The sequence below is a fragment of the Anas acuta genome, chromosome 5 (genome assembly GCF_963932015.1).
Source record: "Anas acuta chromosome 5, bAnaAcu1.1, whole genome shotgun sequence".
Taxonomy (NCBI): Eukaryota; Metazoa; Chordata; class Aves; order Anseriformes; family Anatidae; genus Anas; species Anas acuta.
The window spans coordinates 47,972,263-47,988,223 of NC_088983.1; the positions used below are offsets into that span (position 1 = coordinate 47,972,263).

A 15,961-nucleotide genomic window follows, 5' to 3' on the forward strand; every position below is an offset into this window, starting at 1 on the left:
TGCTCAAGCTAGCTGAAAGACTTGCTTCTGAAGAAAAACACCCTAAACTCCCTGAATTCATCATCAGAGTGGCTGGCACAGCCCTCCTTGCGGGTAACTAATGCGAGAAGAAAGTGAGCCCCATTAATTTCTGTTAATGGATGCCTTCCTGAGTCACTGTCTGACTTTGGGTGAGCCATTTGCTTTCCTGACACCTTGAATCCATCACACCTTGGCGCAATGCAGTTGTCACTCCTCAGCATGCCTGGTCTTCAGCTGATGGAAGGCAGCAGTAGCACTGATTTTATTCATTGCCTGATCGATCAATGTTTTTACACTTCTGAATGTCATTCTTCTAAATTAATTATGGTTAAGCACGTAGTAAGAACACTCAATGAATTGTTTCTATATATAAATGTTCTATATTATTTTATAGTATTTTCTTTGTCTATTTCTGCAATAATTACTAGTGACAACAAGGAGAGAAGACCATGGCTTGAAAGGTGGTTATGTAGGAGATGGGGAAGCTCCCATAGAAGCGAGATACCTTTTATTGTACCCTGTGTGCTGTGCTTCCTCCATCCCTTATGAGTGCTTCCTTCACTACGCTGCCTTCAGGCCCAGGCATCGTGCAGGGTTAGCCCAGCACAAGCATGCCAAGAGCCTGCACAGCTATGCCAGAGCATTTCTCGGATGCATTTTATCAACCTTCTTCTTAAGCTGCTGCTTTATTTTTAGTCTGCACAGATGGCAGGCTTAAGAGGATGGTGAAGAATGCTCCTGCATCCCATTTATTTTCTGTAAAGCCTTTGAGCTGTGGAGTGCTTTGCTATTTTATTTTATTTTATTTTATTTTATTTTATTTTATTTTATTTTATTTTATTTTATTTTATTTTATTTTATTTTATTTTATTTTATTTTAATAATTATTTTATTTTAATAATTATTTTATTTTATTATGTGCAATGGGCCATTTCCAGCACATTAATTCTGACTAGGTTGTCAACAGCAAGGGTCATCAGCCTAACCAGGTTTTGACTTTTACCAAGGATGGGGAATAGGAAGCAAGGGCATCACAAAGCAAAGTGTAAGGAAGTATCTTAGAAGAGGGGCTTTGGCTTGGACAGGTGAGTAGCAGAAGTGTCTCTGTGCATATCAGCAACATTTTATATTGTACAAGGGCTGTGTGTCCTCTGCAGCCTTTCCTGAACCCGGAAGGGTGACAGTCACGGTAATCTCAGCACAAGTTTTCAAGTCCCTTGACTTGAAAGCCAAGAGCCACGCAACTGTCGGCAAAGACACAGTGACTGATGGCAGCAACTGCATCAACTAGAGGAGGAATTTCCTGAAATGTACCATCCCTAAGCACACCCACATGAAAGTAGCACACTGGCTCCTTGTGAGGGGCAAGAGCAGCTGCCATAGGTAGTGCACACCTTGCTGCAGGCTTTCTGTGTTGCACAAGGGTGTGGAGCCTTCATGTCTGGAGGCATGTTGCTTGGTTTCTACTAAATTTGGAGATGCTTCCTCAAATTCTATTCGTGTTGAGCACACTGCTTCTACAGTGATTTACAGACACAGCTGTGAAGTCAGTTGGTGAGAGGGAAATTAATGTACGAGTCCATAGAAGGAGGAAAAGAACAAAAATCGATCTCAAGTGCGTAATGCTGAGTGTGCGGAGTAGTGGCCTGGACATCATCCAGAAAGGGAATTGGAATTGATTAAAATAGCTTTCCTTGACGCATTTGTCCCAGACTCTGGAAAGCTCTGGCAGAAAAGGGGCACTGCATCTCCCACTGCCCGGCCAGCCAGGGAGCCTCGAAGGGTCACGAGATGGCACATGATAGCTTTCCCCCAAAGCCAGCATGTCCTGTGTGAAAGCAGCGGCCTGCCTGCCCTCAGGTGGGGCACGCTGAGAACCTGCTCCACGGTGGATCTTGTGTGGATTAATGGGCTACCCAGGTGGCTGCGCTGCCAGAGGAGGGAAAGAAAAAACCTGGGACAAACGGTGTGGCTAAAGGCACGTTGGGAGCAGGGGAATTGCTGACAGACTTACTGACTTGATGCTTTTAAACACATTATGAGGCCTATGACTGCAAAATCCTCAGACAAATTATACTGCTTGCTTTCTGGCCCATTTTGGTGATGAGGTCGAAGAGGCTAAATAATATTACATTTGCCAACACTAGTTATAAAGATGTCAGGTAAAAAGCTTTATAGTTTTTATTAAGAGCAATTTCCCTCACTATTTGGAGCCTAGTAAAGCTGCCAGTGAATGATTACTAAAACCTTTTAACTGGATAAAGAAATATTTTGCTTCAGTGATTAGAGATGAAGCTAGGGAACTGTTGAATGTGTGACCTTGTGCTGGAGGCATGGAGGCAGGGGATCAAGCACGACGCCATCCTGAGGCCCACTGCTGTGGTATTCCTGTGGGGCACAGGCCTCCCTCCCTCTCCTGTCTGGCCTCCCTGCTTGTGTTTAGAAGGAAACGATCCATTTCAAAGGTTTCAGACACACATTTTCCATTTCAAGCTTATTTTACCACGGTGAATCTGAACTATGTGTATAATGCAGGTACACATGCATGTATATATATGAATGTGCATGCGCCTGGTGTGGAGGTGACACAAGGCGCCATGATGTGCAGGCCCCTGCTGCTGCCTCGCAGGCTGCGTCCCATTGCTTGTGGTGATCCTGCCTCACCCTGCGGGACACGGGCCGTGGGTAGGACTGGTTACAGCCACAGACAGGTTTCTCTTGTGAACAGCCTTCAGGTGGTCAGACGTGGAGGCCAGCACAGCTCTTGGGCTGCGTGGAAAGCTTGGCCTGGGTGCACCAGTGTGCAGTGGGGCCATGAATTGCATGGACACTCTCTCTAGCTTTCAGGGCATTGCCATTGCAGCTCCTGGTGTTGCTGGAACGGCACTTGACTCAAAGAGAGGCATTTATCAATGTGTTTGGCCTGTTTCCTGCTTTGAAGGTTTGGGCCTGTTGCTTCTTCAGATGCTCACTTATATCTGCCCACTTCTGAGTTGAACGTGCTCCTGGTATATGCAGATGCTGTTACAGCTCTTTGGGTGAGTGTTTGAGCTGCATATCTTTTTCTGGTTGTCCTCCCGATTTTCCTGTTGTGATCTAGATATTTTAGGATGGCCAGATCATTGCTGGGTAGTACCATTGTGAGGGAAAACTCAGGCAAAACAGCCCTACTCTTGACTGTTCAAATGCATTTTGCCCTGTCTAAGCACTGTTGGCCACCCTTGTAGTTGATAACTCTGGAAGAAAGTATTTTGGATCAGATTTAGGTCTTTCTACAGTGCTCTATGACAAGTAGTTGCTGTAAGTGAATGTGCTGTCATGGTATTTTGTAAGGAAGGTCCAGAGTCTTGCACTTAATGTAAAATCTAAATTTAAAGGCCTGGATTTTCTAGAATAAAGCCTACAGTGCAATTACCTTATACCAGTAATTAATGGCCCTTTTTTGAAAGCAAAACATATGATAAACTAAAATTCAGGCAGTTCATTAGAAGTGCAAATACATTCCTAAAATTTTGTTTGGTGTTTTGTTCAATCTTGAACAGGAACTACAGTTTGCTGAAACTTTGGAAAAGGACAAGCAGATGCTCAATATCAGATCCAGAGCGAAGGAGCAGGCATTCATAGGTAGGTTCATTCCCTCAGCAAACAATGTTGAAGCTCTCGTATCTCCTGTTAGAAACCCAGAAAAGCCAAGCTACCATCTCTTACTGAATGAAGCTGAGCTCTTTTACGTGCTAGATCTGCTAATACTCCCTTGCCATGCTGGGAAATACCAAGCGAGCACAGCTCTTTTCCCTAGGACATGTTTTTCAGGTCTGTTGGGCCCCCTCGCCTTAAGTGTGTTGTTCCATGTCCTAGCTCATCTGCTTACTAATTTTCTTCAATAGTATATGTTTATTTAACCCACATGGTACTGGGTAGATATGTGCTCATTACCATGTGTACTACTTCTGCTCTAGCATTGTTATTAATGTTGCTATTAGTTGAGCTTATGTGTTCCTCTGTGTCAAACAGCCCTGGACATTGGCCTGCACACGTTCCAGCCTAATACGCATTAGTAGCTTTATGCTCAAATTCAAGATCAATTTCTATTCCCAGGAACAAAGAGTGCTATTACCATTTCTGGTAAAATGTAAACTACTGCATATATCATCTTACCCTGAATTCAACTATTTATGCCAGCAAGAAAAAGTCTTGATTAACTAAACCTCTTAGGGCTCTGGCACCCTTATATTTGCACAACAGTGCAGGAAACCTTAATGTGGTCAACAAAGCCCTCATAAAAATAAAGGCGACCAAAATCTTCCTTAATGTAGTAATATAAGAACTCAAATACAGGCTGGTAGTGTTCCAAGTTTATAATAACATTTCTCTACTAAATATTGGGTGTTATTTCCTTTGCAATGTGGAAATAAATTCTCCAGTGAGCTTGTTCTACCTGGCTCTATTGCTTTTAAAATTGCATTATTGCTAATTTGCACTTGAATAACCTTTTCCTTCTGTAAGCCTTAGATGTTAGTTTTGGCCTTCGGCTTTTCAAGCTGAAAACTATGCATTGATACAAACTCAAATGTTCTTACAGTGAAGTTGTAAATATCCATGTTATAAAGGAAAATGCTCTTTATATCAAAGGACTCTAAACATATTAGAAATGGTTGATTAAGTCCTGCCCTTTATTAGCCCTGATGCATAAACACTGCTCTTCTAACATCTGCTTCTGATTTTAATAGTTAGGCATATATGACTAGAAATAGCCGCCCTTACCAAATTAAGATCAAGAATCGTGGGCAGTAGCAGTACCTGCTAGCCGAGGTAGTAAGCAAAACTGACAAAGGATGATTCAAGTCAGGAACTGAGCACTCTATGCGCACTCACAAAGAAAGCAAAAGCAAAGGGTTATGCCCAGCAGATCTTGGCTGCAGAACCAACACTCCCAGTCTGGACAACTCTGTCCATTGCTCTGCATCACATGCACTCTGTGAGCAGCATCTCCCTGCACACACGGGCTGTGTTTGTCCCCCTGTCCTGCTGCCTGGGGCAGTCCCCAGGTTCCCCATCACTCCTGGGCAGGCAGCAGGAGGGGTGGCTGTGCCCAGGCTTCACTCTGTGCTTATGCCCTTATGACCTGGCACACTCAGGAGCCTGTGACACCACAGGCTCGGCTCAGGAAAGTTTCCCCATCACTTATACCTATTGTTAAAATTAGCTAGCTTTCAAAATGAATATTATATATGTATTAATGATAATATATGATAATAATACCTTGCCACCACACCTTACCGCATAGAATGCACATACCTTCCCTGAATATAAATGTCTTAGCTGTGCCTGGAAGAATTCACTCATGCACGCTGTTTGCCAATGCATTTGTGGTTTTGTTTGTTTGTTGTTTAAAAAGTTTTGTTTGGAAGCAATCATGGAAACATACTTAATGTGAAGTAGAGTGCATTAGATGAAAAATGAGGAATATCCAGGAAGTGCAAGAGCTGTCAGGAAAAAGAAACTGTTCTGAGTAAAAAAGGTCTGGTGACTGCTGACCAGCTGGAGACCAGCTCGTTGTCCTCTTTGAGTGTTTCCACCTTCCTCTTCATCAGCACAAGCAGGCATCAGCCACCTGCCTGCACCTGTACTCGCCTGCATCCCTCTGCAATCCTGTCCTGGGCGAAAAAGTCATTCAGTTGCCTCCAGAAACATTACAGAGATCTCTGGGCGGTGATGCAGCCTCTCTGGGAAGCGCCTGCACGGGGTGGCTCCTCCTCTGCTCTGCCCGAGGCAGGTCACCGGCCCAGCCCTCCAGCAGGCGTTAGACTTGTAGATAGACCAGAAGGAGCTTGTTTTATTTTGCAGGAGAAATTCTTCAAGCTTCCATTTAATGTCCAGGGAGAAAACTTACTCTGAAAAGAAACCCAGGAGTCTCAGATAATTGAAGCACCGAAAGCACAAGTTTTACCTATATGAGCAAATACCATGAGATATTGTTATTATCCAGCTGGATGGCCACCCTGATAAGCATTAAGGGGGTGTGAATCATCCACAATCACATCCCAGTTTCTGCTCATTTCTTAATACTGTTTTTGCCTCACCAATCTCCAAAAATACATTCTTCATAGCATGTTATCACAGTTAAATAGGTAGGGTCTCCTTCTCTATCTGATTGAGCATCCTTTGGTTAGAATGCTTCCTTCATCTGTTATTTAATGGTGGGAAATAATATGAAAATCTATATTTTTTGCTAGAAATTGTTTTAGGCTTTACAGAAATTGCTACAAATTGCCTGTTAACCTTGCATATGAGCTGAACTAAAACCCTGAGCCTAGTGCTTTCCCTAACAAGGTTTATTCTAATGTGAAGAAAGGGGGAGGCATGAGCTAGCACCAGACTGCTTGGGGAAAAAAAAAAAAAAAAAAAGTAAAAAAAAAATATAAAAAAAAAAGCAAGGTAGATATACAGGCCGTAAGTGAGAATCCTTTCTCTTAAATTTCTCTTAAATGCTGCAAGGAAAGGAGACAGGGCATTTCCAGTGCCAGAGCTCCAAGCCCAGCTCTTCCAGAGGGAGAGGTGAAAAATGTCCCAGGCCGTTGTCTTCCTCTTCGGCAAGCACAAACACAGCTAAAATACAGCCAGACAATGAAAATAAAGGGGGCGCAGGCTGGAAATAACTCTGAATGGTGGCCAGGTGCCTCTGTCTGAGCATCCCTTGTCTGGATAGCATGAAGGTGCTGGGAAATGTGTGAGGACTCATGGCCATAGAGATGTCTAACAGGCCTGGGGAAGGCAAAGCTCTCAAAAAGAGCTTACATTTGTTTCTCTCTGATTCAGGTGACACAAATTCAGGTGTTTGCTTCCTAGTTTTTTGCTTGTTTGTTTGTTTTTAATTATTTTTTATCTTTCCCAAGCCAGACTACTGCCAGTACATGGCTGCCTTCCTTGAAATTTATGAACACTTTGGCCTTGTGTTAGGTTTTGCATCTTCCATGTGTGTATCCTGGGTTTTGTTTCTTCGCTCCGGTGTTTCATCCAGTACTCCAGTATTAATCCATTACTATTTCTAATGTAAAATAAGTTATAGGCTCCTGTAGCACAGGCCAGAACTGTGATCTTCCCAGCTGCAAATCCCTCATGTCCATCGTTGCAGCATTCTCCCAGTTTCCAACCTGAACTTATTTGTTGTCAGTCAGTAACATCCTCTCCTAGCACTGACGTTCCTTTTAGTTACAATCTCTCTCCTGGCTGTTCACCCACTCGTGAGTGGGAAAGGCAGACATCTCATTTCAGCCTTCTATTTACTTGGTTAAATAGACCGAGTCATAAAAATCTACTGTAAGCACCCACTGCCAGCACCTCGCCTGCAGCTGTGTCCCACACCTATCCTGGCAGCACCAACCACACACTGAGCTCTCCTGAGTGCCCTCAGCCCCCTCACATAGTAGGTCCTCAGTCCTCCTTGAAAATGCCTTAATTTCTTCAGGGCCACACATTACATGTATGTACGCCTTTATCGAGGCAAAGTTTTCTCTTCCTTTCTGCCAGCTCCAACAGAGGAGTCCCATGTACTTGAGGCAAGGATTACGTACGCTGTGCTTTGTTCAAGCACATCTTTCCTGTTGGCGTTGCACTGATCTTTCAAGTGTATAAGATGCAATTTGATGTAAAGATCTTCCCTGTGAAAAAAACAGCCGTCTCATCAGCACAAGCAGTTAATACACAGTTTTAGCCCAGTGACTTTTCTTTAGATGGTTGAAGTTTGCCTGAGGGTATTAAGGCATTATAAAAACACTCTCTTGAGTGAGGAAACGTGCAGAAATGAGGTCTAAAAGGCAAGGTGCATAAATGCTCTGCTCTGAATATACACCACCTGTGCAGAATTCTTCTCTGCAAGAAAACACCTTTTCTAAAAATTGCGAAATATCTTCTGGAAATCACCTACCCTTGTTTTGGGTGCTCCCTATATTGCAGAAAATGACCATTATTACAGATTTCAGAAATTTTATGCACAATTGGACACAGAGCTCATATTCAACCATGTTCAGATGAAAAAGAAATTATTTTTGTTTATTTTTCAGCACTGCATGTGGACTAGTAAGCAAACAACACTTCAAATTCTGTTTTGGTCACCTTTCTATCTGTTCTCCGCTAATAAGAGGTTTTGACTTCTCACTTTGACTTCATCCGTGCACAGCTTGAAAGAGCTGATATTAGGTTCAAAGCAGACCTCAAAACACGCCAACAAGGTCAAATCAAAATGAAAACCAAAAGACATCATCGCAATAGTTCCTCACTGATTTTTTTCTTTTTAATGGAGTGCCAAACTTGGCAGTTCTCAAAATCCATTATGGACAAATGAGAGCTCATTTAGGGAGCCATGAATTTTTTACACCCTCGTAACAACACTATGTTTCCCTCAGGATTTGTTTTGAAGAAGAACATCCTTAAGAAAGTGAATCAAAGACTTCAGAAGGCTGTGCAGCAGAGAGGTTACCTATTATGTCCCCCAAACCTCCTTTTCAGCTATTTCAAGACTTTCACAAGTTTTAAGAAATTGCTTTAAAATGTTTTTAAGTATGTAAGGAAACTAGGAGATTAGAGACAATTAAATAATGCATAAATATCAGTGGAAAATAACCCATTAAAACATGAATTACATTTTGAGTTTTCTGTATATTGTATTCTCTTCAGATTTTCAAAGCAAAAAGGTACACTGCAACATTTATTCCAATACATTTGTAAGCACATGCAACACTGGTGTCCTATTTGTACATTGATTTCTAATGCTGTCCAAGAACCTTTACATTAAAAGCATACAAGAACTCACACACACGTGCATGTATTCCTTCTAGCATCAGTTATGAGGAAAACAATTTTTTCCTTGAGAAACCAAATGTCAGTTCTGCAAGTACATTTGATAAAAAATCCACCAGCTATTCTGAACTAATACCTAATCTAAAAGCCTTGCAGTCATTTGCAGGTTGGATCTGAAACAGCTGTTGTTCATCGGATTGCAATGTTTGATTGAAATTGTTCAAAACAGTCCAAGTTTGCAGCACTGGCGACAAAAAATACATTCTTATTTAAAAAACATGCTCAATGCAGATGAAGGATCATATGGAGATGCTAACATTTAAAACATAAAATTGCTAAAACACAACCACACATAGACTAGAAAAACATTGCAGTTCTTTAAAGGTTTCTCATTCAATGAATAATTCGTAAAATTATAGTCAGCTTTTTTTTTCTGACTTAAATATTTAGGCCAACTTACAATAATAATAATAAAAAGCTAAAATGACTTCTTGTAAAAGAATGACAATTGTTTAAAATAAATACATATTTTAAGATATTGCTCTGTGACTATGTCCATCACATTCCACTAGATGTCAGCGTTATAGAACCAGCTTCTTCAGACTACAGAATGCGTCCACTGCATTTATTTTTGTTACCTTGTCTTTGATACACAGTACATGTCAACTACATTAATAACTAAGTGTATATTTATGGTAGTAAATTGAACCAAAAATAACAGTCTCATTTCATTGACCCTACACTCACTCCTACCATTTACGAGATTTGAACAAAGGTCTTCAAATCAGTTTCATGACAACAATGTGTTTAAGTGAGATGTAAATCATTTCAGTTTTTCCAACTACTTTTCCTAATGCAGTGATATGGACTTCTCATTTTAGAAGACAGCACAATGAGCTCTTTTTGTCAGATACTGTAATTCCTGGAAGATAAAGCTCTTTGTGTTAAATACAGTGTAGTTCATCTATGTTGAAAATTATAAGGCACGCGATTTATTTATTTTTTTTAATCCCATGTTCTGAAGTACTGTTACTATCTTGCTATTCTGGATGTCCCATCATAGCTACTGTTTTTTTCATGGTTTTGGACACAAGGAATGAAAGACCATGAAATGCATGAAAGTACAAAAACAAAACAAAACAAAAAGAAACAAACAACACAAGAACAAGACAAAACACAACAATGTACACTGCAACAGCAATGAGCAAAATCTTCTCTTTGACCAACAAAACATTGACAACTGCAAAGCACTCTTGGTTTTGCTCTGTAAATACCTGACTTTATTTAGATATACAGGTGTTTATCACTAGATTGCCACAGTACCTGAAATAAAACAAAGGCGCTTTTTTTTTTTTTTTTTTTTCCTGCTATGTTTCTTAACAAAACAAAGCTGCCAAGTAATTTTGTTGGAAAAATATGAGTGAAATATTAGGTAACTACAAAAAAAGATGAACTAGAACAGCATCTGAGGAAGAGAATAGTATTTAAGGAACATGTGAAACCAAATGGCAACAGTTCTAGGCATTTATTCCAATATCTTAGAAAAAAAATCTTCATTGTACCACCATTTAAAGATAGAAAAAACAGTTAAAGCAAAAGGTTTTTTTTTTGTTTTTTTTTTTTTTCTTTTTCTTTTTTTTTTTTTCCCCCACTTCAAACATTATTTATTCACAGTACAAATATGTCCTGCCGGTACATTTTTTAGGCACCAGAGGCACAAGTTCTGCTAAGGAGCACTGGTTCCTCTCCTGCCCGTAAAGCTTCTCTTGCCTACAAAAGCTCCAGCCCCCCAAACGTTTCAGTGCCTTATTAAACTGCAGAACAGATCCACAGCTGAGTGCCTCATATTACCAGTAATACTAAGTTGAGAGCATGCATTCCCACACACACGCTCAGCAAAGAAAAAAATTTCAATGATTATTTGAAACCCACCTTAAGGCAAATAGATAAGTATTTTCTACCACCTGTTGAAATATTTTTACCTGTCAAATTTCAAACATGGATCTCAAACTCAGTAAATAAACTAATATGAAGCATAAAGAATGCTTTAACCAGAAAAAAAAAAAAAAAGAAAGAAAGAAAAAAGAAGTGTTTTTTCCTGACAATAAATCAATGGTTTTGCCTTATTTCTATCTACATTTTGTTAAAGCATTCTATGCTCTTTCAATATACAACATCAGATTGCAAGTTTGGCAACTTTTTTTTTTTTTTTTTTAATAAAAATCCAGACAGTGTTCTCTGTTTGCAATCAGAACCACAACCTTAGTGCAATATTATATTTATTTCTTACAGTAATTTTGGTTGCCATACAAGAGTATTAAGGATTGGGGAAAAGTGCAAGTTACAGGAGCTTGATTTTTTAATCAGTCAAAATAAGAGGAATTAAAGCACAAAAATTACAGCAACATAGATAACGTGAACACAAGTTGTTACACAAACTATAGCGAGAAACATATTAATATCTAGAAAAGAAAAGAAAAAATGTAATGGAAAAATTATCAATATTTGTGGCTCATACACATAATCATCGCCAGATCAACTGGGTAATGCTTTTTAAGAACTGAGAAAAAAATCACTATTTTTATTAACTTAAGTACCACAAATAATTAACTTTTGTGATATGTAAATTCTGTAAATCAACAGTCACATCTAGTCATTTTATAATATATGAATTCAACTTAAAATGTTCTCAGACACCTAGGGAAAGGAGTCTGTGCAGTTATACACAATTTACATCTTGTAAGATTTTGGTATTGTATACACAAATATTACAGAAACTAGGCATGTAAATGCAATTTATTTAAATTACAGTATATAAACAAAAGTTGATCCTAAAACCCAGAATATCATAACGTATTTCATAGATCTCTAACAACTTGTTTTTCACTATCATAGTAGCATGAAATAAAAGGGTCTTCTCTCCTCCCCCCAACATTTCCAGACTGACGAAAATACTCGGAGGCAACGTCGTATCTGTTACTATTGCTTTCTGTAGCAAAATCATCAAACAGAGCTAGAGACCGATTCATCTTGGCAGAGGTGCATTTTATTGGTGAAAGTAGGTCCTCTCAGGTCTCATTACGTTTACTTTGAAAGACACAATGTAAAAATAAACTATTTCATTAGCTCTTTAATGTTTCAAACCTCTTCTCTGCTAATGGTATTGTACCTATCCTTTCAGTACCTGAAAAGATACACGAGCAAGAAACACACCTGTGTAAGAAAGGGATTACCATCAACTGTAATTTGCTGTGTATGTCAGCACTTGTTAAACTTAAATCCAACAACAAGATTGTGAGTAAAAAGCAGCTTAAAAGTCAACTTCTACATTGTCTTTTACTACCGTAGTTTCTAATGTATTTTCTGGCACATATTATAGAGGTAATATCAACTGTACCCAAAGAAACAAAAAAAGAGCATGGCATTAGTGGTTTATTTACTGAATTCTGTCATATCACCAAATGGAAGACAATGATGGCTAAATTACCATTTTTACACTTCTTAAAGTATCTGATGGCCTCAAGTTGCCTGTATTGACTATCTGAATGAGACTGTCATTTTCTACAACACCTATGGAAAAATTCAGTACTCTTGAAAGTAAAATGCCTTAGTATTTGATTTTTATTACAAGGTTACTTGGAACTTTCAAATACAAATATAGTGTAGTAACAGATGTTAAGTCAAAAGATTTGTTGTTCCGTAAAGGGGGCAGGAGGCTAAATAAGTTTTTTTTTTTATTTTTTATGAGTATCCAATGCATTGGTAACTATAACCACTTCTGAAGAAATATTCATCCTCCTTTGTAGAAGTTCTAGCAAAGATAGAAAATATAACACAGCTCTGCTGGTTCAGATGCATCCAAATGAGGTTGATTTTAAAAAGGTCAAGACTTTATAATTATTCCACAGAAATAGTATTAAACCACAAAAGTTTTTTTTTTGTTGTTTTTCACTTTCTAGCACTGAAGTGGCACAAAGGCTGCCCAGTAGACCAGCCACTTATATTCTTAAAATATTGTGCTTATAAACTATCTGTACAACTATTTAAACTTGCAGTAAAGAAAGATATTTAAAATGCTAAACTTTATGTACTCATACTAGGGCTGTTGCAGACCTAATTAGACACTTGTTCGTGAGCAAAAATAATCACAATAAAAAAATCAGAGATAGGCTGGACCATATGAAGGACCATATCAAGGAAAGAAAGTTCAGGTACCTTGCAAAATGTAAGAGAACCTGAAAGTATGGTAGGTAGGCAGTCTAGCCATCCACACACAATTTACCCACCTTGAACAACTTGAGTATTATGTTAATAAAGACCTACAAAACTCACAGATATTAAGAGGTGTTAATTACAAGGGGAGGTCAAACATGCAGAGAGAGACTTGTTAACTTAAAAAAAAAGAAAAAAAGAAAAAAGTCAGATTGACCAAATCTATGTGTTCCCCCCTGCTGACTGAAGTCTCCTGGAAAGCTCTTGGGCTCACCACCCAGGCAATGCTCAGCCACACCACCAGGTTTGGAGCAGGGCACACTCTCTGCTTCCACCCTGCTGGCAGCCGTGCAAGATCACGGGAGGCCAACGGGAAGTGTTCAGCTCCCCGTGAAGTGCTCTGTCTGCTGTCCTTGTCAAGAAGCCAATACTTGTTAACAGTGATAAAAATGAGAAACTGGATACCTACCAGTTCCCCTGGCCCCCTAACATGCACATGCTGGGACAATATAGACCTCGTTCCATCTTGGCATTAGCTTTTTTTTTTTATTTATTTACCTTGTTCATTTTTTTAGCAGGCTGAACTATTTCCATTTCTGCTAACAGGCTGAAAGCCCTCTCTTAAAACACTGGCACCCTTCCCATTGACTTCAATGGGAACATTCATCTATCTTTTTATTCTTTCTTGGCCTGATATTCAAAATAGCTAAGCACTCACTGAATTAAATGGTATCACTCAGGGTTCAGCATATTTGTGTATCTGACTGTGAAGTCCAAAAGGTGCCTCTGTACATAAAAAACTATTTTTTTTTTTTCTGGCTTGTAGAGTTCATATTGCAACTTAGCAGTAGTTTAGCTGGTTGAAAACTGGGGGTCTCAGGTTCAAACTAGCTTCATTTTATTGTACCTCTAAGTGAGCATTACTTCTCAGTTTTTATGAAACTTCTGCATCGTCTTACAGGTCACATCAATGGAGCATGTGTTGAACTTGTTCTGCCACCTTGGAAGAATGCTAAGTATAACTGCAGAAATAAAGAAATACCAGGTAAAACAGAGCAAGGTTACCTTTGAACTAATTCCAGCAGAACAACCAGCTTCTCTGCCAATAAATCAGAGAGCTAAACTAGTAAAAAACAGTAATATGAACTCCTGTACCTGTCACAATAGTGTGCCTCTGCTAACAAAAACAGATTTGAGTGGTAATGAAGCAATCTGTCCTCTTAAAATAAACTAAGGAAGCCTGCTGGGAAACTGAATGAATGTCAAGAAGAGAATACAGTGCCTTTCAATTAAAAAAAATAAAATAAAATTGCTTGCAATTTTAAGATGAAAGAAAAGTGGTATGTAATGGTTCCAGCAGAAGGGTATTATCAATAGATGGTAATATTTTTAAAGTTAACAATTTTCTCTCTCTCTCTCATATCTCCCCACAACTTTGAAATAAAATGGCCCCACTCGTGTACATATTTAGATTTACGTTTGGGCATGTAGCATACAGTCTGCATTACCTGAGTACCAGGAATTAAACTGTTTTTCCCCCCCTAATTTTGCTGGCACTCGCAGACAGACAAGGCATTTGGGGTATTTCAGTACCAGCCCATCTCTAGTTATCAACAGAAGTTTGTGAGGCAAAATAGCTATTCTTATCTGTCCAGCAGCTGTTTCAAAGCTCTTTCTATGTTCATTCTGTGCCCAACTCTAGTCACTCCAAGGTCTATCAGATCTTCCTTTTGTAGATTTGGTAAATGAGTGCCATCTATTTCATTGTCCATAAATGTTTCTTTATGTTCACCTAAGTTTAGACTTTCCAACCAATCTGCCACATCTGGTTTAGTCCACAGGTGGACAGGCTTAGTTGTAAAAGGCTTATTTGAGATTGGCTGTTGTAATATTGAGGGAGAAGGAGACCTGCTGCGCCCTGTGGTCAAGCCAAATAAGTCCCCAGAAGGGGGCTGGCTGGGTAGGCTAAATACATCGGACAAAGTTGGAGAAGGAGATGAAGCTGAAGCAGAAGCAGTCAGAGGAGCAGGCATGATGTCTTTATTAATCTCTGTTGGTGAAACCACAGGGCTTGGAGCATGTCTTGCTCCTGAGGTCCTACTGTCATAGTCTGGGGACCTGCTCTGCAGTGTGATCGGCTGGCTGGTTCCAGGTCGGACAGTAAAAGTGATTGTTGTACTTCGTGTACCTGAGACAGTACTCATGACTTCTGTGCTCCTGAAATTGTAAACAGACACAGAAAGTTAGACACAGCAGCTACCATCTGAAAGTTTGTCCATATCAACACATGGCAAACATGGCTTTGGAATGTAAGAATATACACATATGTATTTTTTAAAGGAGCAATATCAGGTTAAATGTCATCGAATCTTTCCCATAAAACAATAATAAATGGTAAGCCATGGATTACCTTTGATTACCATAGATTACAAAACCTTTGCTTATGAGCAGTTCAGAAAAAGACCTTTCAGAGCACATTCTTCCTTTTTCAGTCCACAACAAATGGACTCACGGCTAAATGAGAAACACCATCTGTAATAAGCACACGGCCACTTTGTTTTACCCTTGCAGCGCAATCGGGAGTTGATCTTCCTTGGACTGCATGGAGAGGTGAGTCCTTCATTTCTGTTTTAGCCTGTCAGTCCAACACACCGTGAGGTAACATAGCAAATAATAGTAGCTACGGAAAGTATTGGAAGCATATTATTAGCTCAGGATTTGGATCTTTGTGCATCTATCTACTCAGTGAATTTTTGGGTATGTGTGTTTGTAATCCTGTTCACTCACAGAACGTGCTTCCCAAACTCCTCTTCCCTTTCTGCTCAGCTGACCTTCTAAGGTTCATAAAAGGAACCTTTTTTTTTTTTTTTTTTTTTTTTCTGACCAGAAATTATATTTCGGCAGTTTCACTAAAAGACTAACGGAGACA

General features: G+C 39.5%; 1 protein-coding gene across 8 annotated transcripts in view; it reads right to left on the minus strand.

Annotated features, from left to right (window-relative positions):
• Positions 1 to 8,659: 8,659 nt before the first annotated feature.
• SHANK2 (SH3 and multiple ankyrin repeat domains 2) overlaps positions 8,660 to 15,961 on the minus strand; it is a 352,365-nt gene continuing 345,063 nt past the window's right edge. For all 8 annotated transcript variants that reach the window (XM_068684610.1, XM_068684601.1, XM_068684603.1 and 5 more), the window contains one exon: positions 8,660 to 15,249. In XM_068684610.1, coding sequence (XP_068540711.1) covers positions 14,676 to 15,249 — 574 coding nt within the window. In that variant the 3' untranslated portion in view covers positions 8,660 to 14,675. The remainder of the gene's footprint in view (positions 15,250 to 15,961) is intronic.